Source organism: Colletes latitarsis, chromosome 14, assembly GCF_051014445.1.
Source record: "Colletes latitarsis isolate SP2378_abdomen chromosome 14, iyColLati1, whole genome shotgun sequence".
Lineage (NCBI taxonomy): Eukaryota > Metazoa > Arthropoda > Insecta > Hymenoptera > Colletidae > Colletes > Colletes latitarsis.
The window spans coordinates 19,680,032-19,706,569 of NC_135147.1; the positions used below are offsets into that span (position 1 = coordinate 19,680,032).

The 26,538-nt window shown below is 36.1% G+C and overlaps 4 protein-coding genes across 8 annotated transcripts in view; 1 reads left to right on the plus strand and 3 right to left on the minus strand.

Moving 5' to 3' along the window:
• Positions 1-317: 317 nt before the first annotated feature.
• On the minus strand, positions 318-11,726 carry LOC143349831 (uncharacterized). Of its 2 annotated transcripts, XM_076781400.1 has the most exons (4): positions 11,716-11,726; positions 2,898-3,019; positions 2,715-2,819; positions 318-1,453 (listed from the first exon to the last, which is right to left on the minus strand). In XM_076781400.1, exons 3-4 carry the CDS (start codon positions 2,755-2,757, stop codon positions 720-722), a joined length of 777 nt encoding a protein of 258 aa, XP_076637515.1. In that variant the 5' UTR covers positions 2,758-2,819; positions 2,898-3,019; positions 11,716-11,726; the 3' UTR covers positions 318-719. The 2 variants fall into 2 exon arrangements, with proteins under 2 accessions (XP_076637515.1, XP_076637514.1); XM_076781399.1 differs by lacking the exon at positions 11,716-11,726 and having other exon boundaries at positions 2,715-2,986.
• On the plus strand, positions 7,549-8,894 carry Ogg1 (8-oxoguanine DNA glycosylase). The gene is made up of 3 exons (XM_076781820.1): positions 7,549-7,773; positions 7,936-8,241; positions 8,300-8,894. The coding sequence occupies exons 1-3, from the start codon at positions 7,670-7,672 to the stop codon at positions 8,892-8,894; spliced, it is 1,005 nt and encodes a 334-aa protein (XP_076637935.1). The 5' UTR covers positions 7,549-7,669.
• Positions 8,937-10,542, minus strand: LOC143350043 (SPRY domain-containing SOCS box protein 3). Its single transcript, XM_076781821.1, has 5 exons — positions 10,289-10,542; positions 9,891-10,078; positions 9,571-9,808; positions 9,272-9,499; positions 8,937-9,196 (listed from the first exon to the last, which is right to left on the minus strand). The coding sequence occupies exons 1-5, from the start codon at positions 10,377-10,379 to the stop codon at positions 9,087-9,089; spliced, it is 855 nt and encodes a 284-aa protein (XP_076637936.1). The 5' UTR covers positions 10,380-10,542; the 3' UTR covers positions 8,937-9,086.
• Positions 11,727-18,397: 6,671 nt separating the features above from the next.
• LOC143349707 (nephrin) overlaps positions 18,398-26,538 on the minus strand; it is a 565,063-nt gene continuing 556,922 nt past the window's right edge. For all 4 annotated transcript variants that reach the window (XM_076781155.1, XM_076781157.1, XM_076781156.1 and 1 more), the window contains 3 exons: positions 25,874-25,968; positions 25,191-25,463; positions 18,398-24,781 (listed from right to left, as the gene is read on the minus strand). In XM_076781155.1, coding sequence (XP_076637270.1) covers positions 24,704-24,781; positions 25,191-25,463; positions 25,874-25,968 — 446 coding nt within the window. In that variant the 3' untranslated portion in view covers positions 18,398-24,703. The remainder of the gene's footprint in view (positions 24,782-25,190; positions 25,464-25,873; positions 25,969-26,538) is intronic.

Here is a 26,538-nt window from a genome sequence, read left to right on the forward strand (position 1 = left end):
CGTTCGATCGATGGAAATATGAAACCGTGCATTACCTTTTTAATCCTTCAATCGTGATTTTGTATTTGTATTATTAAAAACGCCGATAAGCGTTTGGTGAGTACGCTTATCAAATACATTTTCAGCATTTCCGCACACGGAGCACGGTACACACTTAAAAGGTTAAACTGTTTGAAAATTTTAAGGTATTAATTGTTAAGGGGAAAAATTTGCAAGGGTAATCAAGGGGAAAAGTTTTATACATTGTACAAAACATTGAAGTAAGGTTATAGAATGTATTAATCACAGTTTAATAATATTATTATCAAAAATAGCACCAACATTTCAAAAGATATAAAGATCTAACATTCGTTTAATATCTCTGTATCAGACACATCGTTCATACCCAATCATACAATTCATCACAGATAGACGAAATTCTTATTCAGATATAAAATTTCGAATAACGAATAAAAAGATAAACAATCTACTATTTATCAAATGAAAATCACAATTTGAATTATTCGTTTAAATTATGTTTCCAGTTCAACGAATAATTGTTGAATAAACGTGGCAAATAATCTCTAGAATTTTTATTCGTCATCCGTTATTCGAATAAAATTCTTCCCAACGCTTATAGTATGTTCGTTTAACTCAACGATAAATCTTACCCTATGGTAGTAATCGTCGAACCTTAGAAAACTAACTTCATACACGTATATACGATACAAGAAACTAATTTACGATGATTGGCTTCCACACGATGACGGTGATTGAGAACTTTCGTATATCACTGGAGTGCATGGAACGGTTACTTTCACGTAATTGTCTTGCGAACAGTCCGCCATTGGTATCTCTTGAGTAAAAGTTTTTTGGCTCAGGAACCGATCGTCGGTGCTAATTTGAATAAATGGAGTTCCTATTGGCGTCTGCGGCGCCATTAGTAGCTGCATTTCTATGTCCGACACAATGTTGAATATCTTCAGTTTAGCCATGTGTTGATAGATCGGTGGAAAAGTTTTTATCGTTTGACCGACACCGTAAAGGAACGCGTCCATCGGATGCTTCGAGATCGACGCGGTCGTCGGTGTCTCGCCTGTTTGTTTGGTCTTCGATTTCTTCGATCGCGAGAGGGACGGTGGCTTGAAAGTAGCGATAACGTTTTCATCTCGCGAAGACGAGGAGTTAAGCTCCGGCTCGATGAACAATGGATCGAGATGTCGCTGCAACGTGTAATGATCTTCTTTGGGTGGGTTCACGACCTCGTCTCCATCGAGAATTCTGGGGTCCTCGGATTCGATTTCTTCTGAAACGTTCGACCACGTGTCTCGTTCCTGAAGGTGCGGCAATAAAAATGACATTGCATGATCGTACCTCCATTTTCTATTTTGACCCGACAAAGTTCTCTTACTACTTCTCACTGATCTGCGGTACTGATCTCTTAAGCTGAACCACCTGTATTTACATTCAGCGCCTAAAATAAATTCCTGCATGTATTCGTTATTGTAAAAGTACACTTCGATAAGATTTCATACTTCATCCACGAGATGAGATACTCGAGTAGACAAAACAACGTGGCTGTAACAGAATCTCTTTCGTTGTGTCTCTGGCCAGACACGCACATTAGACTAAAATTGTTTCACGACGATGAGACACGACTATTATACCTATCCAGGTATTTCATTTTTATTTTTGTTTCGTTAAGTTTTCCTACTAATTCATGGAGTACATAATACGAGATTGAGCGATCTTTGAGACCAAATTGTGGGGGTCTAGCCACGTTGATACTCTCGATTCGTAAATAATTGAGGCATGATTGACGAAGTCTAACAACTTCAAAGTGTTTGACAATGATAGATAATAAACACAGTTCTCACAAACAAAGTAAATGTAAATATTACTGGTCTATTCTTGCATTGCTTTGCAACATACAATACTGTTGCCAACACTGTCGAGAAGTCCAATACTATTCAATAGCAGGTTTTCTTATTTAGTTTTGTAGAATTTTTAACCCACAATAGAAACATTGACTCAAGGAATTATATCGTACTTTCAACAAATTTTCTCACTCGAGTCTTTATGAAAGGGTTTTATCTGTTGATGGAAATGAAGCAGCAGTCATTCTCTATCTCTCAACAAGAACTGTAGTAAACATACATATATTGCTCAATTAACCCCCTAATAATAACTACTTCCCTTCGGCATTATCACTCGCAAGTACATAGCAGAAGTTTTACTGCAATTTATCTTTTTTTTTTTATATCAAGTTAGGTCGACCCTGCATCGTTTGACAAAGATAGTGGACAGGGTTCAGCTAGAGCGAGTCAGACAAAGTGTGACCTTCTCGGGCTACCTGCGGCTGACGGCCGGACAGCCCAAAGCACGATAAGACACGCAGGCATTATGAATCATGTAGGTTTATGATAACGAAAGTGTCAAATTTTATATTTTTCATTATTTCTTTGCAACGCCATGATCCATCTCATACCACATATATTACACTATTTTATTAAATATGGATAGTATCGGAACCAAAGCTTCCAAAGTACAAGATTACTTATTATTTTTCCCCCCAACCCGTGTACATTTCATAAATGCTTATTTTCATACAGCAAATAATAAATTACGATGGTTTGTTTTGAGCATATTATATTTTATTTTGTGTTTCGTTTCTACACGGACTTTAAAAGTATTTTATTTCACAAAAGATATAGTAATTAATATTTATTATTTACCTGACAGTCCCATCTCGTCGCCAATCTCTTTCCATATTCTCATTTTCAAACCGATATCAGTGTAATCTTTGTGGGTAAGATTGAATAAACACTCTTTGTTTCGTACTAAAAATATTAATTTTTCATCGTCCATGATGTTATATTATAACGCAATACATATGTCTAATTCTGACGGCGGCTTACACACAACTGCCCGCTCATGGCATCCGGCAGGGACCGACAGTGACCGTCAATACGTTCTCTCGGCAAATGGCGGCCGCCTGATGCCGCCGGCTAGACGAAACGGTGACGGAGAGTGCAAGAACCTGCAAAATGCAGTGAATAATATTTCAACGAACAGCTGACAACCGGTTAACCGCCGCTCGCTTCGCGAATACTACGAAAGGTAGCCTTAAAAGGTAGTGTAAAGAAAATTTCAATACTGCGGTTGTAAAAATTAGTAAAATATGAAATATTTCAAAAAATGATCCGTGCGTTTGAATCTTCAACGTAATTGTAAATGAAAATACGTAGTCATTAATTGCTGCTGCCAACGTTCGTCGCTTGTCGGAACCAGTTTCAAGGTCACGTATGGGAACGAAGGAATCAAAAGTAATACTAGCTGAAATTTCTTCGAGTATTCATTTATTAGTCTCGATACTGTACAACTCACTTAAATGTGCATTAATGTATAAAACATTTAACGTGACTGGTAAATACTTTTTACTAGTAATCCCCAGGGGGACAGCTTCGTATATTTAGCATCAGCCATTCAAGTGTGTCGGGTTTCTACCGTTAATGCAATGGCCTAAGAATCCTCTTAAAAACCGGTCAGAGTGGACGGTGCATTCGGAGATTCTCGATTACGTCGCTGTTAACTTGCGTTTCGAAAGTGACGTGCTTCCAGCTGTTGAAAACCTGACGTTAACGGAACGCGTACGGTTCACTCGTGTTTGTCGTTGTGTTAGAAAGGAATGTTGTTAGATAAGGCTACTTCTGTTTGATAAGCTTGTTGATGTTGCCCTTCCAAGCTTTCCGTCGTGATATCCTATTCGAAACGAAGAAATTTGTCTGTGCAGATAGCACACGATAGAGAAACTTTATTGAATCTATTTGTTCATCTATGTAATACATAGATTATGTATTAGCACAGACGATGTATACGAGTAGACCCTATCACCTTATGGACTTTCGCGGCCGAATCTGACTGCCATACCGACCTGAAAATTCAGAGCTGATTTTAGCGGCCTCTTCTCATGGATGGCGGTCAGTTGAGAAACTATTCACTGAATTAGTATTGATGGGCAGAAAGCTGTAGTGTGTGCGTAAATACATGTGAGTTGGCAGTGCAGTTTTATCAGACGACAAGCCTGTGGCCAAAGGAAACTGCCCCTCCACTTACACACACAATGCACAACCACCTTGTATATGAGTTCTGGCGTTTCGTATAGCTTCGGGGATTCGAGAAAGGCGGTGAATGTGAGTCTATCATTCTTGCTCTCACACAACTGAATTCGATCTCGCATCACCGGCATGCGATATCGAATCTCGACCGCCCAGCCATTTTTTACTTTCCGACCTATGTATGCACATATAAGCAAACAACCATAATGAAAAAAAAATTTCAAAAATTTTTCTACGGAAATACACGTTTCAAGACTCCCTAATCATATTTTAACTATTAAAAAAAAAACATTTTTTTACTATACTTATGGACGTGCGTTCATATAGTTATACTATTTATACGATTGAGTCTAAACAACAGAATGAATTTCAATGTAATTTTAAATTTTTAGATCTGAAAAAATTTGGGAATACTGTCCTATTTGTCCTCTTTGTTTAGCAATTTAAAAAAACGCTGACTCGTTAAAATCAATCATATTAAAATAAAAGACCGGAAAATTTTTCTTCTTTCAATGAAAGATACTCTTTTACTTAATCTTTTTCGAAGACGAAGGCGAAAAAGTCGGCAACAATGGTTGGACGCGACGCATGGACGTTTCCCGAAGCATCAGGGGTGGTCAGCTGTGGTCAGCAGTGGCAAGCAGTGGCAAGCAGAGTCCAGCAGGGGCAGGCAGTAGCAAGTTGTAATCGTTATACGTTGTCAGAAGTATCAGTAGCGGTCAGCAGAGTCCAGCGGAGGCAGGCAGAAGTCAGTAGTAATCGTTATACATTGTCAGTAGTATAAGCGGTAGTCAGCAGGGGCCAGCAGAGGCTGGTAGAGGCTAACAGTAGCCAGTCATAATCGTTATACGTTGTCAGAAGTAACAGGAGTGGTCAGTAGTGGTCAGCAGAGTCCAGCGGAGGCAGGCAGAAGTCAGTAGTAATCGTTATACGTTGTCAGAAATAGAAGCGGTGGTCAGCAGAGGCTGGGAGAGGCTAACAGTAGCCAGTCGTAATCGTTATACGTTGTCAGAAATTCCAGGAGTGGTCAGCAGCAGTCAGCAGAGGCTGGGAGAGACTAACAGTAGCCAGTCGTAATCGTTATACGTTGTCAGAAATTCCAGGAGTGGTCAGCAGCGGTCAGCAGAGGCCAGTGGAGACCTGGTATCGGGAGGTCGGATATTAGTTGTTCAAGAGCGAAAAGGGAAGTGTGAGCCTTTTCTCTCGCGACTCCCACGAGACGGTCCGAAATTACTTCGGGCAGCTTCAGAGAATCGAGAAAGAGGACATGCGTCACTTCCTCTTGTGTTCATTTCTAAATCTGTTGATAACGTTGCGAGTGACACGGAAATGGTAATGGGGCTCTTGAATCCCGGGGATGGGCGCAAAGCGCGGGCACGGGGAGGATACCGGAAGAATGCTTCGAGCGATTCCCGGTATCCTCCCAAATCGTGCGGAAGGGTCACCGTGGGGTTTTTAGTGGGTAGGTCCCGCGCCCGTCATTCTACGGGCGCGGGGAATTCCACACAACCCTCCCGCCTCTCCCCAAAGAGGTGGGAGGGAGTCTTTCGAAGATTTTCCCCACGACAAAAAAAAAAAAAAAAAAAAAAGCCCCAGAGAATCGGGCCGAAAAAATACATTAGGTGATAGCACAGACGAGGTATACGGGTAGACCTATCACCTAATGTATTTTTTCGGCCCGATTCTCTGGGGCTCTAGAGCCCCATTACCATTTCCGTGTCACTCGCAACGTTACCAACAGATTTAGAAATGAACACAAGAGGAAGTGAGAGAGAAAATGAAATTTCAGAAATTTTATTATTTTTTAACGAAGTGAAAGCTGTACGGTCCATAATTGGACATTAATCGATTAACTTCATTGGAGTAATCAATCAATTAAGGTTATTTAAAAATTTCAAGAAAATTTGAATTTTTTCTCGAAAGTGGGTAGGATTTCGGGGGTATGTCCATAGATCAAAAATGACTGTAATTGACCCCTACAACTGAAAATAATTTTTTCAGAACGATTTGAAATTTTTTTTTTTCGCCGAAAAATTTAGGCACCTACCCCCTGTCGATTTTTCTTAAAAATTCGTTTTTCATTTTTAATAATTTTGTTTGACGTCCTACGGAAAAGTTGTCTAATACTTTTTTGTAGGTACCCATGACCTCTACTTCAGAAAAAAGTTTCATTGAAATATATTCACAATTGTAGGAGTTATGGCTGTTTGAAAATTGGACCAATTTTATGGGGTTTTTCTCATTTTGCGGGGTCAAGGACCAACTTTTCGAATATTTTTGCGATTTGTACATATTCTCCACCAAAATACGCGTAGTTTGCTTTTTTAAACATTAAAATCGTCCAATCCGTTCAGAAGGTATGACGTTTTAAAGATCCGCATGAAAATTCGGGCAGACATTTCTGGCCAGAAATTATATTTTCGGTAAGGAATTTTTTTCTCGAAACTGAGTAGGATTTCGGGGGTATGTCTGTTGACCAAAAATGCTTGCAATTGACCCCCCTAGATAAAAATATTTTTTTTAGAACGATATGAAATTTTTCATTTTGGTCAAAAGATTTAGGCACCTACCCCCCTGTCGATTTTCTTAAAAATTACTTTTTCATTTTTAGTAATTTTGTTTGACGTCCTACGGAAAAGTTGTCTAATACTTTTTTGTAGGTACCCATGACCTCTACTTCAGAAAAAAGTTTCATTGAAATATATTCACAATTGTAGGAGTTATGGCTGTTTAAAAATTGGACCAATTTTATGGGGTTTTTCTCATTTTGCGGGGTCAAGGACCAACTTTTCGAATATTTTTGCGATTTGTACATATTCTCCACCAAAATACGCGTAGTTTGCTTTTTTAAACATTAAAATCGTTCAATCCGTTCAGAAGTTATGACGTTTTAAAGATTCGCATGAAAATTCGGGCAGACATTTCTGGCCAGAAATTATATTTTCGGTAAGAAATTTTTTTCTCGAAAATGGTTAAGATTTCGAGGGTATATGGATTGACCAAAAATGCTTGCAATTGACCCCCGGAACCGAAAATAATTTTTTTAGAACGATTTGAAATAATTTAATTTCGCCGAAAAATGATAGCACCTACTCGAATTTTTTTTCACGAAATTGGGTAGGATTTCGGAGGTATGTGTATTCACCAAAAATGATTGTAAGTGACCCCCACAACCGAAAATAATTTTTCCAGAACGATTTGAAATTTTTGAATTTAATTGTTAATAACTTTTTAATGAAGCCTCCATCAACAAATACTCGTATACCTCGTCTGTGTTAGTACGGAGTAAAATTACCAAAAGTAAATAATTATCAAGAGAAAATGTTACCAAATGAAGGTAATTTATCGACAGATTTTATAAATAACATCGATCGTCGGACTAACCCACTTTTGTATATTATGACACAGCCAGGTATACGTATACCTCGTCTGTGATTACGACTACCTTGTAGTTGTTGATCCTTTATAAATCATTCAGTATTTCGCGTTATCAATTTTCATTGTTAACTATTCGGTGCTGTACATTAAGAAAAATTACTGAAAGTTACGTGAGAATTTCAATACGAACGATCATGAAAATGCACAAAGATGAAGTAAAGACAAAAGAAGGAAAAATCTTTTGTCCGCCGACGGAATTAGACTTGGGTATCACTTTAAAAGGAGGCCAAAGTTTTAGGTGAACTATTAAATAATAATAAATTTATTTCTTCGTTACAACATAACCAATATTTGTACAATACAGACAGATATTTTTAAATACTTCGATATAATCATGAATTTTTTAACTACAAACACTCTTCGTACATTCAATAAATTACAAATAATAAATGACTTTCAGATGGTTTCCTTATAATAATGCTTATAGGGGAGTATTTGATGGATGCATTTGGACCCTCAAACAAAATGACACACATTTGATTTATACTGTGCATGGTCCACTAGAGGATTCTAAAAATTATGATAAGATTTTATCTAGGTATTTCAGGCTAGATGTGTCATTAGAAGATCACTGTAAAAAATGGGCAACAGCGGATCAATATTTTGAAAAGTTCTCAAGTAAAACAAATGGTGTTAGGATCTTGAATCAAGATGTTGTTGAAAATACATTCTCTTTCATATGTAGCTCAAATAACAATATACAAAGGTGTGTTAAGACACATACTTTGAGACAAATATATTGTTTAAATATATGATCTTTTCAGGATATCAGGAATGGTGGAAAAATTATGTTTGTTATTTGGTAAAAAAATTTGTTCAATTGAGCAGGAGGATTATTACAGTTTTCCAACTATTGAGGCATTAACAGAGGAAAATGTAGAATTAAAATTAAAGGAAGAAAAATTTGGATATCGTGCAGGATATATAGCAAATGCAGCAAAAAGTTTAGTGGCACTGGGTGGAAGACAGTGGCTTTTAAATCTACATAAAAAAGAAAATGTATTATATTCCAAGGCTAGGGAACAATTAATTACACTTCCAGGGATTGGACCAAAAGTTGCAGATTGTATATGTTTAATGTCATTAGGTCATTTAGAAGCCATTCCTGTAGATACTCATATATTTCAAATTGCTAGAGCAAATTATTTGCCCCATCTAGGACAACACAAAACAGTTACGCCAAAAATTCATGCGGAAGTCAGTAGTCACTTGCGCGAATTATGGGGTCCGCTTGCCGGTTGGGCGCAAGCTGTGGTTTTTTGTGCAAAAATTAACGATGCTACTGTTACATCGACACAAAAACGTAAAACTTGTATAGACGATAAATCCATAAAACCAACGAGTCGCAGAAAACGATAGACAGTGTACTAAAAATTTTTGCACAGTTAGTCGTCGACCTACACGATTAACACGTTTGTTACCACGCATGTATTTTTATATTCTGAACGCGAACAAGTTTTTTTACAAAATATAATTAAATGGTCTACGCATAAATCGTAGAAAATGTGTCCTCGTGAATGAGAAACCATGAATTCTATATTCTGTTGACACTCATTTCTTCTTTTTCTTTCTCCCACAACCTACTAGAGCAAAATCAAATTCATCAAAAATCATACAGTCTGTTAGATAATCAAGGTCATCCTTCTTTTCATCATTATCACCTACAATGAAAGGTGGTATAATTTTCATAACAAATATTCGTATTTCCTTAGTAAAAATTTCATTAATTTTCTTACTTAAATTTTTTTTCAATATTTCTGCAAAAATACTCTTTGAAAGATGTTGTAATCCAGGTAACATAGTTGATAAATACTCTCTTTGGGAAGATTTTAAAACTGCCAAACATTCTACTTGTAAAGATGCTGGTACAGAGCAGCTATGAGTTAACTTAATCTTACTTTCTGAATTTCTAGAACCCACTAAAGGATATAACATAATACCTCGAAGTTCATTAAAAGCAATCCCTAAAATAAAAATCATAATTCAAGAAAATACATTAAATATATTAATATCTAGGACATCATATTCTATTTACCAAGAGGTTTTCTATTAAGAAAAAATTCTAAGGTACCCCTCCATGTGTTTAAGTATATCCCAACTAAACTACCCTGTCCAAAGCAAGGACCATACGAGCATTTGTCCTCATTATGTTGTATATATCCTCGAGAAGAAAAAACATAAGTTCGGTAATTAAACCCAAAGTAATTAAACCCAAGGAACAAATCATCCTTTATATCATTCAGGTCCATGTTATTTGTTCCAACCCCAATTACCTAAAAGTATTTTCTTATGTTGTTCATAACAAAAAGAATCTTATTCACCCATAGATGCAAACAACTTGAATTAAATACTCACAATATTTGTTCCAGGAATATGATTAAGTATTTTAACTTCCCAATAATGATGTTTTTCTTTTTCTAATAATTTATTACCCCACACAGCTTGTATAGAAAAATGATTATAATGAAATTGAACTTCTAAGTTTTGTTCTGATAAAACAACACCATCTGTGGTTTGCTCTTTATCCCATGTCCACTCGAATACTGTAAGTGAACACATAAATAGTGCAAAACAATTCATTAAAAAATGACAAAAATATATTCAATACTCAGAGTAAACTATTAATTTATGTTTATCATGAAATAATAACATTTATATAGCTTTTGACTGACAAAAATAAATAGAAATGTATTACTGTTAAAAAGAATAGAGAAATTTTAAGTGTCTGAAGGTTTCCTAATCATAATCATTACCATTGCTTTCCCCGCAGCGACAATCCTGCAATTTACAATTACAAAAGATCTCATATTGCCCTGATTGAGTAGAATCGTGTTTAAAGCTCATAGCTTGCAATTCAAATATTTTCACTGCTCTTTGACGAATCACTCACGATGAATTTACTTAACGTGAACGTTGATATTGATGGTAAATAGTAATAATCATGAAAATTACTATTTATCCATGATTATACCACAAACTAGATACTCATTTTCGTGTCACATGGTTGGAGAGCTACGTAGTAGTGGTGAAGACTTATCGATAGTATATCGATAATTATCGATAGTTTTCACAATCGAAAACTATCGATGTTTTTAGTCAACTATCGATAGATTTTTTCTGTGTGATTATGAAATGATAATAAATTTGAATTCTCGAAAACTATCGATAGTTAACTACCATAGACGATGCAAACAAATAGACGTTACATCCAATGTACTTTTTTGGCCCATTATCATTTCGGTGTCACGTCCATCATTACCATCAAGCTATAGAAAACGAGCAAAGCGCCTATTATGATAGGATATGAAATTACAAAAATTTGATCGTAATTTGTCTTTTATTACTGCTACCACAGATAAAGTACGAGTAGACCTTTCACCCAATGTATTTTCTTGGCCCATTTTTCTGGGGCTCTAGAGCCCCATTATCATTTCCGTGTCAATCGCAATGTTACCAACAGACTTAGAAATAACCACAAGAGGAAATGAGACAGAAAATGAAATTACATAAATTTTAGTATTCTTTAACGGAATGGAAGCGATAATATCTACATTTCTAAAGCAATTACTAATGCAATCCGAAATTATTTCGTATACGCAACATTACCCTGAAAAAAACGCGACAAATTTCCGTCGTTCGCAACTCTAAAGTTAATTATACAACTAATTATTTGTAAAAGATAACTAGACAAGCAACGCGAATAATTTGTACTTCGTAACGCTAAGAGCAAACCGGTATTAATTCTTATTCGCAACATTACTGTGAAAGCAAACGCGAAAATATTCATCGTTCGCAACGCTAAAACTAATTATAATAAATTCACATTATGCCCAACGCTATTTTTAAAACAACCGCGATCATTTGCGTTCCGCAACACTAAGGCAAACCACGATCTGCCCCAAAATACTGGCTGTTGATCTGAAAAGCTACAAGTACTACAACTACAGGCGACAACAGTGACATAATAGGAACTATTAAAAATCGCGGAGCACAAAAAGACCCTAGCCTGATCTATAAAATAAAACAATATACATATGTTCCTATTCACGGGTATAAAAAATACCCGTGGTCACTACTTGCCAAAAATACTACGTATACAACCGGTCACCCGTGTTGGTTCGGACCTTTCGCCCTACAACATGATTGGGGACCGGAGGGACAAAAATCACATGCGACTCACCAATCGTTGACTACGACGACGATGATGCTGCCCAGTGAAATACATCAGCGAAGTTATCTGCACGGTCCTGCTGGTTTCCACGATGTAAGGATGAAATCCATAGTCTGTAAAGCACAAGAAAACAATCATAATCTACTGTACAAACTATATACATTTAATATTACATTTAAAATTTGAAAATATTATTTTTTTCTAAAGGTGCATAGAATAAAATAGGATGATACTTACGTTTTTTATTCGTAGACTTTCGCTCAATATACATATATTTCTCTTTGGTGATGCAGTGATTCTAACACCGGTGTCGAGTAATTTTAATTTTTAAAGGAAAAACAAAGTCGGCGGACAAGAGGCTCTACTGTCGCGATTTAGAAAGCAAAGAGCCACGATGCTCTGGGAAAAATATAAAAATACGCAATATACACTGAATCGACCTTCGCGTATGCCTAAGGTATAAACGAAACTCTACTCGAAGCAACTGTGCTTCGAAAAACAATCAACTAATCTACGCAACAAACACTGATTCTACCGACCGCATTGCGCGCAATCACTAAAATTTCTGAAAAAAATGCTGAAATAAGAAATAAGAAATAATTAAGTAATCACTCAGACATGTCTATTTATAGATATAGTATTAAATTTGGCCGATAAAAACACAAAAATATGTAAACATATATAGGTACAAACTCACTTGTTGTAACGAAGTTGATTTCCCCAATATTCCATTTTCAATTCCTTCCATTTGCCATCTCCAAACATGGCGTCGATTGCACGCCGATAGCGTCCCTTCCAGTCGAACTCGACAATCAAAATCTGTAACAGCAATGAAACACATATTACGATTCAATGCGTTAACATAAATGTACCTATAACTTAGTTAAACATCAACTCAACCCGAAATATGGTCTGTGAATTGTTAATTATGTTTACAGACTTCATAATTGACAACGATTATGTATAGGAAGAGCACGTACGAAACAGATCAAACATTTTTCGCGATTCCGATTGATTTGAACGTCAGAAACGTGTTAATATTAAATGAAAGCACTGACAGACAGTAAAGGAAAATACTACGAACAATTTGAAACATTAAGATGACAACAATTAAAAATTACGTACCTCATTAGACGCAAAGCCTGTCACTGCATCTCATCACGGGGAGTAACGGGTGGGGAGCTATGCGCGGTGGTCACGTAGTCCAACGTCTCGATTCACGATCCGTATTTCGGAAGAAAAGGTTAAACCTTATATCTCGAATAACTGAAAATAAATAAAGTACATAAAATAAATGCAAAAAGATATCAGACTAACAATTAATTAATGATTTATTGTCTTTATATCCTTGTGACGTCACAATGAATAACAGCCAATCACAGGCGCTGCTTGAACATCGAATATCGATCTGTTAATCGACACACAAGTAACTAGATCGACTGAAATACATTAATTATCACTATTTTAATCAATGCTTTTTATACAAATTTTGTAAATGCAACAACAATAGACAAATAATGTATATAGAATATAGAAACACATTCATTAGAATATAGAATATGGAAAGACATTTATTTTTCACGATGTTTATCCTTTGCGTCATAGGACTCTGTCTCCCACTAAATACTGCCCTAGTCTATTACTTATCTGTATCCATTTCATTTGTATTCTACAGGATTTTGTAAAAGTAATTTTATTCTTACCATTACTAGCATTCATAAGCCAAGGACAGTAATCCGATACACTTACACTGTTTTGACGCTTGGTTAGGTTCTGTTTATATTCGCGGACGCTGGCTTCTCGATTTCACCTTGCAGCTGGGCTAACGAATTCCTTGTCCGTGCGATACGAAAAAAAAGTTGCTTTAGACATCACCACTATGCATTGCCTGTCCCTTAATCCGTGTGTTACGAAAAAATGTTCGTCTGCGACATCTATTTCACACTTCGTTTATGTCTGTACTACCAACTTCTTACCATAAAACAAGCCCAATGTTATCGACCCGGAATCAAGATAGATTTTTATGTAAATCTAGTGAAAACTGAAATAAATAATTTTCGGAAATATACTATACACAAAAGGAACATATATATGAGAATCTGATTGCAATCTCGATTAAAAGTTAATATTTATACGTTACGTGTTTCTATAGTTATAATTAATATATTTAAATCGATCTAGTTACCTACGAGTCGAATACCAGATCGATATTACATTTTGAAACAGCGCTTGTGATTGGCTGCTACCCATTGTGACGTCACAAGGATATAAAGACAATAAATAATTAATTAATTGTTAGTCTGATATCTTTTTGTATTTATTTTATGTACTTTATTTATTTTCAGTTATTCGAGATATAAGGTTTAACCTTTTCTTCCGAAATACGGATCGTGAATCGAGACGTTGGACTACGTGACCACCGCGCATAGCTCCCCACCCGTTACCCCCCGCGGTAGACGCGTTCGTTCTTGTCTGTCTTTCGTCCTTTGGACACTGGTGTGATGAGATGCAGTGACAGGCTTTGCGTCTAATGAGGTACGTAATTTTTAATTATTGTCATCTTAATGTTTCAAATTGTTCGTAGTATTTTCCTTTACTGTCTGTCAGTGCTTTCATTTAATATTAACACGTTTCTGACGTTCAAGTCAATCGGAATCGCGAAAAATGTTTGATCTGTTTCATACGTGCTCTTCCTATACATAATCGTTGTCAATTATGAAGTCTGTAAACATAATTAACAATTCACAGACCATATTTCGGGTTGAGTCGATGTTTAACTAAGTTATAGGTACATTTATTTTAACGCATTGAATCGTAATATGTGTTTTATTGCTGTTACAGATTTTGATTGTCGAGTTCGACTGGAAGGGACGCTATCGGCGTGCAATCGACGCCATGTTTGGAAATGGCAAATGGAAGGAATTGAAAATGGAATATTGGGAAAATCAACTTCGTTACAACAAGTGAGTTTGTACCTATATATGTTTACATATTTTTGTGTTTTTATCGGCCAAATTTAATACTATATCTATAAATAGACATGTCTGAGTGATTACTTAATTATTTCTTATTTCTTATTTCAGCATTTTTTTCAGAAATTTTAGTGATCGCGCGCAATGCGGTCGGTAGAATCAGTGTTTGTTGCGTAGATTAGTTGATTGTTTTTCGAAGCACAGTTGCTTCGAGTAGAGTTTCGTTTATACCTTAGGCATACGCGAAGGTCGATTCAGTGTATATTGCGTATTTTTATATTTTTCCCAGAGCATCGTGGCTCTTTGCTTTCTAAATCGCGACAGTAGAGCCTCTTGTTCGCCGACTTTGATTTTCGGTAGTCGTTAGTTTATCATTCTTTTTAAATTTCTTTTTCGTTTTTCCTTTAAAAATTAAAATTATTCGACGCCGGTATTAGAATCACTGCATCACCAAAGAGAAATATATGTATATTGAGCGAAAGTCTACGAATAAAAAACGTAAGTATCATCCTATTTTATTCTATGAACGTTTAGAAAGAAATAATATTTTCAAATTTTAAATGTAATATTAAATGTATATAGTTTGTACAGTAGATTATGATTGTTTTCTTGTGCTTTACAGACTATGGATTTCATCCTTACATCGTGGAAACCAGCAGGACCGTGCAGATAACTTCGCTGATGTATTTCACTGGGCAGCATCATCGTCGTCGTAGTCAACGATTGGTGAGTCGCATGTGATTTTTGTCCCTCCGGTCCCCAATCATGTTGTAGGGCGAAAGGTCCGAACCAACACGGGTGACCGGTTGTATACGTAGTATTTTTGGCAAGTAGTGACCACGGGTATTTTTTATACCCGTGAATAGGAACATATGTATATTGTTTTATTTTATAGATCAGGCTAGGGTCTTTTTGTGCTCCGCGATTTTTAATATAATGTGAAATTTGTCAGTAAATGAAAATAAATTCTTTGACTTGTAATATTGATTGTCTTTTATATTGTTCGTTCTTCATATGAAAATATAATTTGATGACTTAATATCGAAGTCATCAAAGTCTTTTCTTATTCAAAAATTTGATGTTTCAATTCATGTACAAAAAGACGTTTCGCGATGGGTAAATTCTTGAGTCAAAGTAACATGCATTATGTATTACTTTTATCTTTAAAAAATACGCTTTGACAATGGAATTACTCAAGGGTTAAATATTTTAAACAGTTTGCTTCAATAATTTTTCCTTACATTTTCAAAGTAAATTATTTTATTGTAAAGCCTTTCGTCTTAAATAATTCAATTTTAATGAGAATAATTTCCTTTACTAATAATATTTTCATTATTACTGTATATTAAAATTTTGCTCTTTATTTATCAGAAATATAAAGTCGAGTAAAAGAAATAAAATAAGAAATAATATATAAATACTATTTCGTTATACGTTAGTATTTACAGTAACTATTGTTTCTAGTTTAGGATTTTCAGGATACCTTTCCGTGTTCATTGCCTAAACTCACCCAAGTGCCCAGGTGCGACTTGCGTGAGCGAAGGCAACGAGCACGATGACTTAGTTTCTAAAAATTCCTAATAATATCTATTTGCGACTGACACTGCGCTAGTGTATCGTGCGCGACGCAATTTCACATGTGTGTGTGTGTGGTTAGGCTGTGAAATTGCGTCGTTTTAAAACTTTAATATAATTTATAAATAAAATTCTATTTGATCTTGTCCATACTTTTTGCATGCTCGAAAACAATAATATAAAATATTTAATGAAACGTAAATACAATTAATTTCTTGATTTTAAACAATAGAATGTTGAAAATCATTTTATCAAAGCTTCTATTACTTGAAAGTTACTTGAAATACGCAATGGTCACTAGTCTTTGTCGGTTGATTTCAGGAAATGGTACGTACCTTTAGAGTGTGAAAGTATGCAATGTTCGGGTGTCGGAGGCGCCCCGGGACGTCCTCTTTAGTGTAGGCTTTTGCGCCCGGACATTATGCGTGAGAACCGTGGAGCGTATGTTTGCGAGAATGAGTTTTGCAATTTTTTAAATATAGGGTTAGGTAGGTAGGTAGCTTACTTTCTGGTATGTGTGCTAGATATAAGTAGGTAGGGTCAGGGCAGGACTGCCACAGGTCCTGTACCTGTAGTTCGATTTGGAGAATCGAAACGTTAGCCGATCCAAACGGATTGTATCGTTTGTGTTGGTTGTACTTTCGGTTCTTGGAATCGCGCGGCTTTACAGTCGCTCTTCGCGGTCGCGTTCGTTCGCGGTAGGATCCCCGAAACGCTCGTCCCGCTCGAGTTTCTCCACACCTGGTCAGATAACGATTCCTAGAATCGTTGGAGGACTATGTATTGCACGGAATCTCGAGCGTAGGTTTAAGTTTCAGGCTCTGGCAGGACCGCCGAAAAAAGAAGAGACTCTCGGGAGTCGAAGAGGCCCTGACAAACTGTCGCAAGAGTGGGCTGCAACAAATGGTTCTTCATCTTCATCTTCGGATGAGGATGGAGAGTCATTCCATGTTCCTATTATGTCACTGTTGTCGCCTGTAGTTGTAGTACTTGTAGTTTTTCAGATAGTACCTTCTCCAGCATCACAAAAACAGCCTGCAACGGCTGTACGCATTAGCAAAATTAGCGTTGCGCATTATTTAATACGCGATTTTATTAGTGTCGCGTTATATGAATATTATCGCGTTTGCTTCTAGGGTAGCGTTGCGACTAAGATGAATATATCACGAACAGTTAGAGTTGCGAACGATGAATATTTTTCGCGGTTGCTTTTCCAGGGTAGAGTTGCGTGTGAATACTAATCGTGGTGTGTAGTAGCGTTGCGAAATATAAAAATTACTCGCGTTGTAAATATAATAACATGAATTTTATCGCGATTTTTTTTTAGTGTTGCGATTATTTTTTCGCGTTTACTTTCCAGGGTAGTGTCCAACAATTACAAAGCAGCTAATGTAGCTGCATCAGCTGAACTTCTTCGGTACCTGAGACGGCTGTTCCCAATTTTGAATCGCGACTTCACTCTGGTTGCTTTTTCAATTGCAATTGATGTACGACTCTGGTCCGTACAGCTTCAGTTTGTTGAAGAAGAAAAGAATTCCTCTAATATCATTTCCTACCTTTTCAAGCGCTGTGATCGTTTTCTATAGCCCGTTGGTAAGATTGCGAGTGATACCGACATGGTAATGGGGCTCTAGAACCCCGTGGACCTAAAAAATGCGATAGATGTCACGTCTAGGCACTTGTCTCACAGACGAGGTATACGAGGAGACATCAGAATTTTTTTCTCGAACATGAGTAGGATTTTGGGGGTACGTCTATTGACCAAAAATTATTGTAATTGACCCCCGTAGCTACAAATAATTTTTTTAAAATGATTTGAAAAAAATTTCTTCCCCTGGTCTGCCGTCTGATAATACTGGGTTGCCTTTTTTATTTCATTTGCAATTTCATTTTCTGTCTCACATCCTCTTGTGTTCATTTGTACAAACTGTTTCAAGTGACACAAAAATGATAATGGGGGAAAATTATTATATCAACTGATATAGGACATTACAGACACATAACATGCAATGTTAAATAGTTTTATTACACATATGCTGCGATTACTATTATACTTATAATGTATTTATAATATCCAGATAATATTATCTTATGTCTCTATACAAAAATAATTACAATAATAATCGTTATTGGCATAGGCAAAATCGTTATTTATTGAAATTTATTGAGCACAATTATTTTTTCTTATTTTACACAAGTAAACCTATATTAAAAGTCATTTAAAATTATAAGATCTTAATTATCTTTTATACATACACACGTTTATAGATGCGTATGCGTGTATAGTGTGTGTATATTTATATTTAAATTCATTCTGTAATACCTACAACGCATACTAACAATATATCAAAGTCTTTTGTTACACTGGTAATATGAATTTTTGACAAAATACTGAATATTTCTTCCTCTTCTCTCTCTTTATCGTCTCCCCGTTATCGTTTCTATTTTCGCGTTATCTTCACGCCGGTGTGCTCGCCTTGTATCTCTATTTTGCATGCGCGCGAACAATTCGATAGCATTGGAGAACGTTCGAAAATGCAAACTCTTCACGCGTGCTTATTCGAGAACCCTGATCAATTCATGTTTATTAAGAATATTTCGCCGGTGAACAGATCGTTTGTCATCGGTCAGGAGAATTGAACTTCTCGACTGTCAGTCGAGTATTGAGTCTTTAATTCTCAACCCACGACGCGACAAATCGTTCACATTATGCTCGTGCTGTAGCAGACGCCAGGGACGGGCAAATTTTATTCACGAACAACGAATAAAAATGTTTGATTCGTTCGTAAATTACATTCAAAAGAAATTTTATTTATTTGCTTCTTTAAACGGACATTCGAGAGGGAAAAAGCTAATTTACGAACGAATCTAAAACTTTTATACGTCAGTCGTGAATAAAATTTGCCCAACCCTGGTGGAGGTGAAATATTTTGGCTGCTCAAGGCTATTTTTCTCGACACAAACCTTATTTTTAAGGTCCTGCCACGTGCATAAGCTCTCGTCACCACGTACATTATAGACGCGTGATTATAAATACCTATGGACTCACAGGAGTGTTTTGTATCGCAGCACGGTTTTTGACTTTTCTTCTATATTGTTTTTTTTCCATTACCACCAGCGAAGAGATAGTCAAAAAGTATGCGTGGGATTAGTCGATGGGTGGCCTTGAGCGGTCGAAACATTTGTGCCTTTGCTACGTTTCAGAAGGAAGTCACGTAGTGATGGGATTTGGAACGCTTCGAATCGCTTCGAATCTATAATTAATTATTTCAAATTTGATTGGAAGCCTCTGGAGTCTCGAAAATCTTGATCGTCTTGAAAATTTTACAATTCTTGAGAATTTCGATGATCGATAAGGTTTGAAAGTTTTATTTATTTAATAAATAAGTATTCAATGTTTTACATACTTACATGTTGCACTTTTATTGCTTTTGTTCACGCAATTTTATTAACTTTCGTGAAAAGAAGTTTGGAAAGATGTAGTTACTATTCATATATATATATTTTATAGTTACGTATAATGAATGTTTAGTAATTATTTAGTTTTCTATGTTTAGTGATTTTTAAGTATAAGGAACAGGATTATTCTTTCATTGCGTGAAAAAACAAATCAAAAATCACGGGTAATATTTTTTCATTTGAAGCTTTATTTTCGAGACAATTGAATTTGAGAATTTCTCTAATAATATCACTATTAATATTTAAAATAAACTTTCGTAATAATTATGCTCAATGCTACAAATTGATAAAAATAACTTATAGAATGCGTTGAAAAGGTGTAACTTCTCAGATTTTCTTTAATTTGTGTCAATGGAATTGCACGAACAAAAGTAATAAAAGTAATAAAAGTACATATCGTTACATACGCGCTTAAGATATTATACATTCGTTAATTTGACACTCGAAACTTAGACTTATCGACGTTCTTATGAGTTTCAAGACGATCAAGACAAGATTTCCAAAAACGATCGAGAGTCTCTTATCATTGAATTATACAGGGTGTTCGGCCACCTCTGGGAAAAATTATACTGGTAGATTCTGGAGGCCAAAATAAGACGAAGATCAAGAATATCGATTTGTTGATTGAGGCTTCGTTAGAAAGTTATTAAGAAATTAAATTAAAAAATTTCAAATCGTTCTGGAAAAATTATTTTCAGTTGCAGGGGTCAATTACAAATATTTTTTGTCATTACACATACACCCGAATTCCTACGCACTTTTGAGAAAAAAATTCCTTATCGAAAATATATTTCAGGCCAGAAATGTCACTCCAAAATTTCAAGCATATCTTTAAAACGTCATAACTCCTGAACGGATTGGACGATTTTGATGTTTCAAAATGCAAACGACGCGTATTTTAATCAAGAATATGTAGAAATTCCAAAAATATTCGAAAAGTTGATGCTTGACCCCGCAAAATGAGAAAAACCTCTAAAATATTGTCCAATTTTCAAACAGCCATAACTTCTACAGTAGTGACTATATTTCAATGAAACTTTTTTCTGAAGTAGAGCTCATTGGTACCTACAAAAAAGTATTAGACAACTTTTCTGTAGGGCGTCAAACAAAATTACTAAAAATGAAAAAGGAATTTTTAAGAAAAATCGACAGGGGGCAGGTGCCTAAATTTTTCGACGAAAAAAAAAATTTTTAATTAATTCTGAAAAAATTATTTTCGGTTGCAGGGGTCAATTACAATAATTTTTGATGAATAAACATACCCCCGAAATCCTATGTAGTTTCGAGAAAAAAAATTCTTTACCGAAAATATACTTTGTGGCCAGAAATGTTTCTATAACTTTTTAACGAAGCTTCAATCAACAAATTAGTATCCTTGCTTTTCGTTTTATTGTGGCCTCTAGAATCTCCCATTAAAATTTTTCCCAGGGGTGGTCAAATTTTCTTCGCGACCAACGAATAAAAATGTTACATTTATTCGTAAACAAGCTTCTTCTCGTGGCCTCGATTGCCCGAAAGTCGATTTAAAAAACCCGATAATGAATCGTAAGTTACGAATGAATGTAAAATTTATTTAAATTTGAAATTTGCAAGACTCGAAGCGACGCGAAGAGATTCGAAGTCCCGTCGCTGATGTCGCGCAGAGACGAAGATTTAAACATCGCGTGTCACTGCAGAACGTCTGTAAACGTTTTCGTTCGGATTATAAAAAACGGTATAAAATTCGAATCGTGTTTATCGAGCTTATGAGAAAATTCAGAATCGATCGAATGGGAAGAAACGTTTAATTGGTTGTAAGCATTTTAAGTAGATGTAGGTGTCGTCGACTAAAGTAATGTAATGGTACGTAGAGCTACAATATTATCGATAGTCGTTTGCGAGTAAACGCGAGCTTAAAATTATTAGAATTCGGCTTCTTAGGTCAAACGACCGTTCCGTCGTTAACTCGGATCGCTTATGCTTGAACCGAACGCGCGAGGATCTCGACGCAAACAATGGAATGCTTAGCAGAGAGGGTCGTTTAGCAACTTTTCCGCGTCGAGATGCCGCAATCGAGTGCGTCGACGATTCAGAAAGAAAGTTCAATGACCCGTTAACGCTTTCGCGGCCCGTTAATCGTTCCCGCGTGGACGTACAAAACGATTCGATTACTTATACGAGGCGAAAGAAACGCGACGCTCGAAGCTGCAGTAAGTGAAACGAGCTGGAATAACGTCCGTGGACGTACGATCTTTGCATATACTATGAAGGTATGCAACAATCTCGAATTAAATTCGAGGCGCGGCGCCTTACGGCGCTGCAATTATATGGCACGTGTTACGTAATGTAAATTTTTGCACACTTCGTCCTTCCATTTACCCCTTCTCAGTCTTCGAAATCGCGACGAAACATCCGAGAATCTCGTTTAAAGACGTTCCTCGAGACGCTTCGTCGTATTGACTCCACCGTTGCGCAACCATAACTCATCTATAACGTAGGGTGATCATATCTTTAGCGCTCGACGGACCTTCTCGCTTCGGATTTAACAAAATATTGAATATTTTATCCTTCTTGAAGATAGAGTGTCTAGAACAGTGCCCTTTCTTGGACATTTATCAATTAGGTTGTAATTAGGTTGAATTTATTGAAAATGTAGATTGAATTTGAATTAAATTTAGCTTCCTTACAAAGTCAAATTTAAATAATAACAAAAGGGAATTTACTAACGGTAAAAATTCCAAACTTGGTTAAATAATCAACAAAACTATATATAAAATTTAAAGAAGATCTTAGTTAACTACTTAAAAAGAAATTCTCAAAGACGACCCATTTTTCGAAGCGCTGAAGCGAGAAGACCCTTGACAAGTATCCCCTTTTAGACCATAATTGATATATTCCTATATGGTACAATAAATATAGAATAAAGGTAAACAAGTATCTAAAAAATAGATAGCTTATAATTTTCTCAAAATTCTTGCGAAGTTTGTAAAAAATTAAATAGAAACTTAACGTAAGTGTTAATACGAAATTAATGCGTAAGTAATACTACTGTAAAATTAAAGTAGAACTAATATTAATATATCGGAGAGTTATCGTTACTGTTAATCTTACTGTTATAACGAGAAAATGGTTAATATAAAAAAAATACTTTTAAACTTTATCATTGAGAAAAATGATACTTTGGTTACGACAGAGCTTCTATTTATGAAATTCTAACAACGCTAAGAAATGACAAACGGACCTTCCGTTCCATCTTCTCATTTCCGGTTTACTTTGATCGCGACAGCTTTTCAATTCGATGGAAGGATACGATCACCTTACTCAAGTAACATTCTAACTTAAACGATTTAGGCTAAATAAAGATTATTATGCAAATGGCGGGTAACTATTCCATTGCAGGAAAAAGAACCATGTCTTCCTTTAGAGCGATTAAAGCTTCGAAATGAGCAACGATCGTACATACAGAATGAGTCTAAGATAACCAACAGACGCGTATATATATATATCACTCCAGAAATCGTCAAAATTTTTTTTTTTAAATCTCTATCCACGGTTACATAACATCGTTATAATAACACCGCATTTATCTAGACCCGTACTGTACACGGAAATTTCGCGTCGCTTATGTCCAACAATAAATAATTAAGCCGCTGAAAACACTTCATATTAATGTTCGACGCACGCTTAATATACATATATACTATATATATATATCATCATCATTATAGAACTATCATCCTCTCTTCCTCTACGATTACACTCTGCAAACGTAATACCGAACGAAACAATTAAATTCGTCGTCTTGATTGTACAGCAAGACCTCGTTAATTGCGCGTTGATTGGGTTCGATGACACGCAACTAACGAATACGTGGCGAATCTTTAACTGTGGTAAATCAGCTTATGCTAAATATAACTTTAGTAACGAGATTGGAAGAGCAAACTTTTCCAATAATTATTATTACCATAAAATTGCGAATAAAATCCTATAAGAGCAGCTAGATATATTTTTTTTATCAACGTCATTTTAAATGATATCAAATTCTGGGTATTATATTTTGTAATGAAAAGATAGAACGTATTATGGGGAACAATAGATTTTTACTTTGTTTAAAATGATTTAGACAAATTTTTGAGGGAGAAAACATGTAAAATCTTCTTTTGCACGATTATAATTTAATTTAATTTCGTTTTTAATTTATTTATTACACCGCGTACTCGAAAACGTTTACAGAATGTAATGAAAGTGCAACTAAGGAATCCGACGAGCAACTAACGGGTCCTTGCTATACTTTGTACCATCGCAAACGACAACGCGTTCAATATACGAACTAAATCGAAGTGTGCAATGTAACCGCGTTTAGATTAATACCGATCGAGTTGACGAATCGCGGCAGAAAAGAAACATTTTTAGTTCCTCGAGATCTCGGTTTGCTTTTCTATTTCGTTAACTTTTCTTCTTTTTTCTTTACGGACGGCTGAAAAGGGCCCGCCAATTTGACGCTCTTCGATATTTAGGACCATTACTGCCGATCGCTGCGCCATCGGTCGTTTCACCCGCGAAACAGAAAGGTCATTACTACTCGATACTCGGATCACGATCTGTCGACGAGGCTCGATAGATCGCGATCTATTTCACCTAACGATAACAAGTCTATCACGAATCATTCGGAAAGTATATATAATATATTCGTACTATACTTCGCGCAAACATTTTCTTCCATCTTTTTTCCTTTTTTTTTTGTTAAATTACTTTCATCGTTCACCGTTTAATGAACTCTCTCCGTAACGTTCGTACGAGAATTTTAACGATACATTTCTACGACGTCCCGCGTGAACGAGATACGAGGAACGTCATTCCGTACTTTTTTACTTTTATTTCATTAATATTATTATTTTTTTTTTATTCGATTTTTTTCCTTTTATTAAAGAGTTTAACTTTTTATTAACGGGTGCGTCGAGAAACGTTTAAGAGCGAAATGTTGCGTCGATCTAGATCGAGCGTTCTTAGAATCATGTCGTTGGTGCGTTCGAGGTTGGTGGCGTATCGGTGCGCCACAGTGAGCTGCCCGAGTGGCTGATCGTGGTGATCTGTAAACGAAAAACATATTTAAAATCACGTCCCTTTTTTAAAACCCTTAAACACTCTATTCGAGGGTCGAACGAACGAAATTTCCTTCTAATTTTTAAATTAGCTTTTCCCACAGCTTTGCTCATCGGAATTTAAAAACTCCCTTACTAGATTATAATATATAAAATTATAAATAAAACGTACGTACAATAAAATTTGTATTAGTTATCTGTGAATGAAATTTGCCAGATTCTAGGGTGTACAAAACGTCGAATAGGAGTTAATATCGGGGTAATAGGGTTGAAGTTAGTTGTCATCTAGCGGTGTTTACTAGAAAGTTAGCCCACTTTAAACAGTAAATTACTCGCGCTACGAGTGCAACAACGATTGCACGCCGTATAAACACAACGTTCGTGTATTTGTTGTCACCTTATTGTCGTGTCCGATTAATGGAGTTTCTGCCGTGGTTTCGTCGCTGGTACGACTCATGTACGGATGCGGTGGTGGCACATAAATCGGCTTGGAATGACTGGCGACTTGCGCGTAAATCGTCGGTTCCTGCATTGGCTGCCTGCGTGTCAGAGTCGACATGGGTAGCAGTTGAGGACGTTGAATATTGGGTACCTGTACCGGCTGATAACAATTAGGCGGTATTCGTCGGTTGCTTCGGAGTGTCAGCTCGGCGTACGTTAGCTCAGATCCCTGTAACGCAGCAAGAACGTCTACAGTAGCTAGCAATTACACGAAACGTGGAAGTTGTAAATCCATTCGCGAGGGTGGGCTCTCGTAACTTTAAAATTCGAAGCGGAAACCGGGGAAATTTTATTCCAAGAGTAAAAGGTGGAAGTCTTTTTTATACAAAATTGATGTTAATTGTGAAACACCGACGCGTTGTAAAAATCGCCGAGGAACGGAAAATGTGCTCGAGGAAAAAGCGTATCTCTAACGAGAAGTAAAACAAAAAAGGAAGTTTAAAACTTACGAGAGTCATCCTTCAAAGTTTTTGTTTTTTTTTCTTCTTAAGCGTGTTTCTTTTTTATTTTATACCCGGCACGTATGGTACGCTCGTCGGAGAACGCCGACGCAATTCAATTAATGCAATTCGTACTCACGTTATTGACATTGGTAAAAGTACTTGCGTCCGTTCGTGGCTGGTGTAAAACGTAGCGCGGTGAAGTACCCTTGCACAGTTCCGCGTAAGAATTTTCTGTGGAAAAACGGTTCAAGATGATTGTTAACCGTTTCACGGTTATTCGTAATAATTTTCTCGTCGTTTGTTTACGCAACGTTGAAGTAATTGGTCTTTTAACCCTTTAGTTAGCAAGCTATTTCTCTTAACAAGTCTCTAGTTTCTTTTTTTCGCGAGTAAATATTGTCAGTTACATTGTGTATATTGTAAATTGTAAATGAAAGCAACGTACGAGGCCTTGCAAGTAGCAACTTAACAAAAAATTCTTTGTCTTTATTATTTGTATTTTTGTCGAGTTCGTCTTCACGGAATATACAGAGTGTTCGACCACCCCTGGGGGAAATTTTAATGAGAGATTCTAGAGGTCAAAATAAGACGAAAATCAAGAATACCAATTTGTTGATTGGGGTTTCGTTAAAAAATTATTAACAGAATTATTGTTGAAAATTATTAATAAAATTTGTCCATCTATATGAATTTTGTTCTCGAAAATGTGTAGGATTTCAGGGGTATGTCTATTAACCAAAAACGATTGTAATTGAGCCTCACAACCGAAAATAATTTTTCCAGGGTGATTTGAAACTTTTC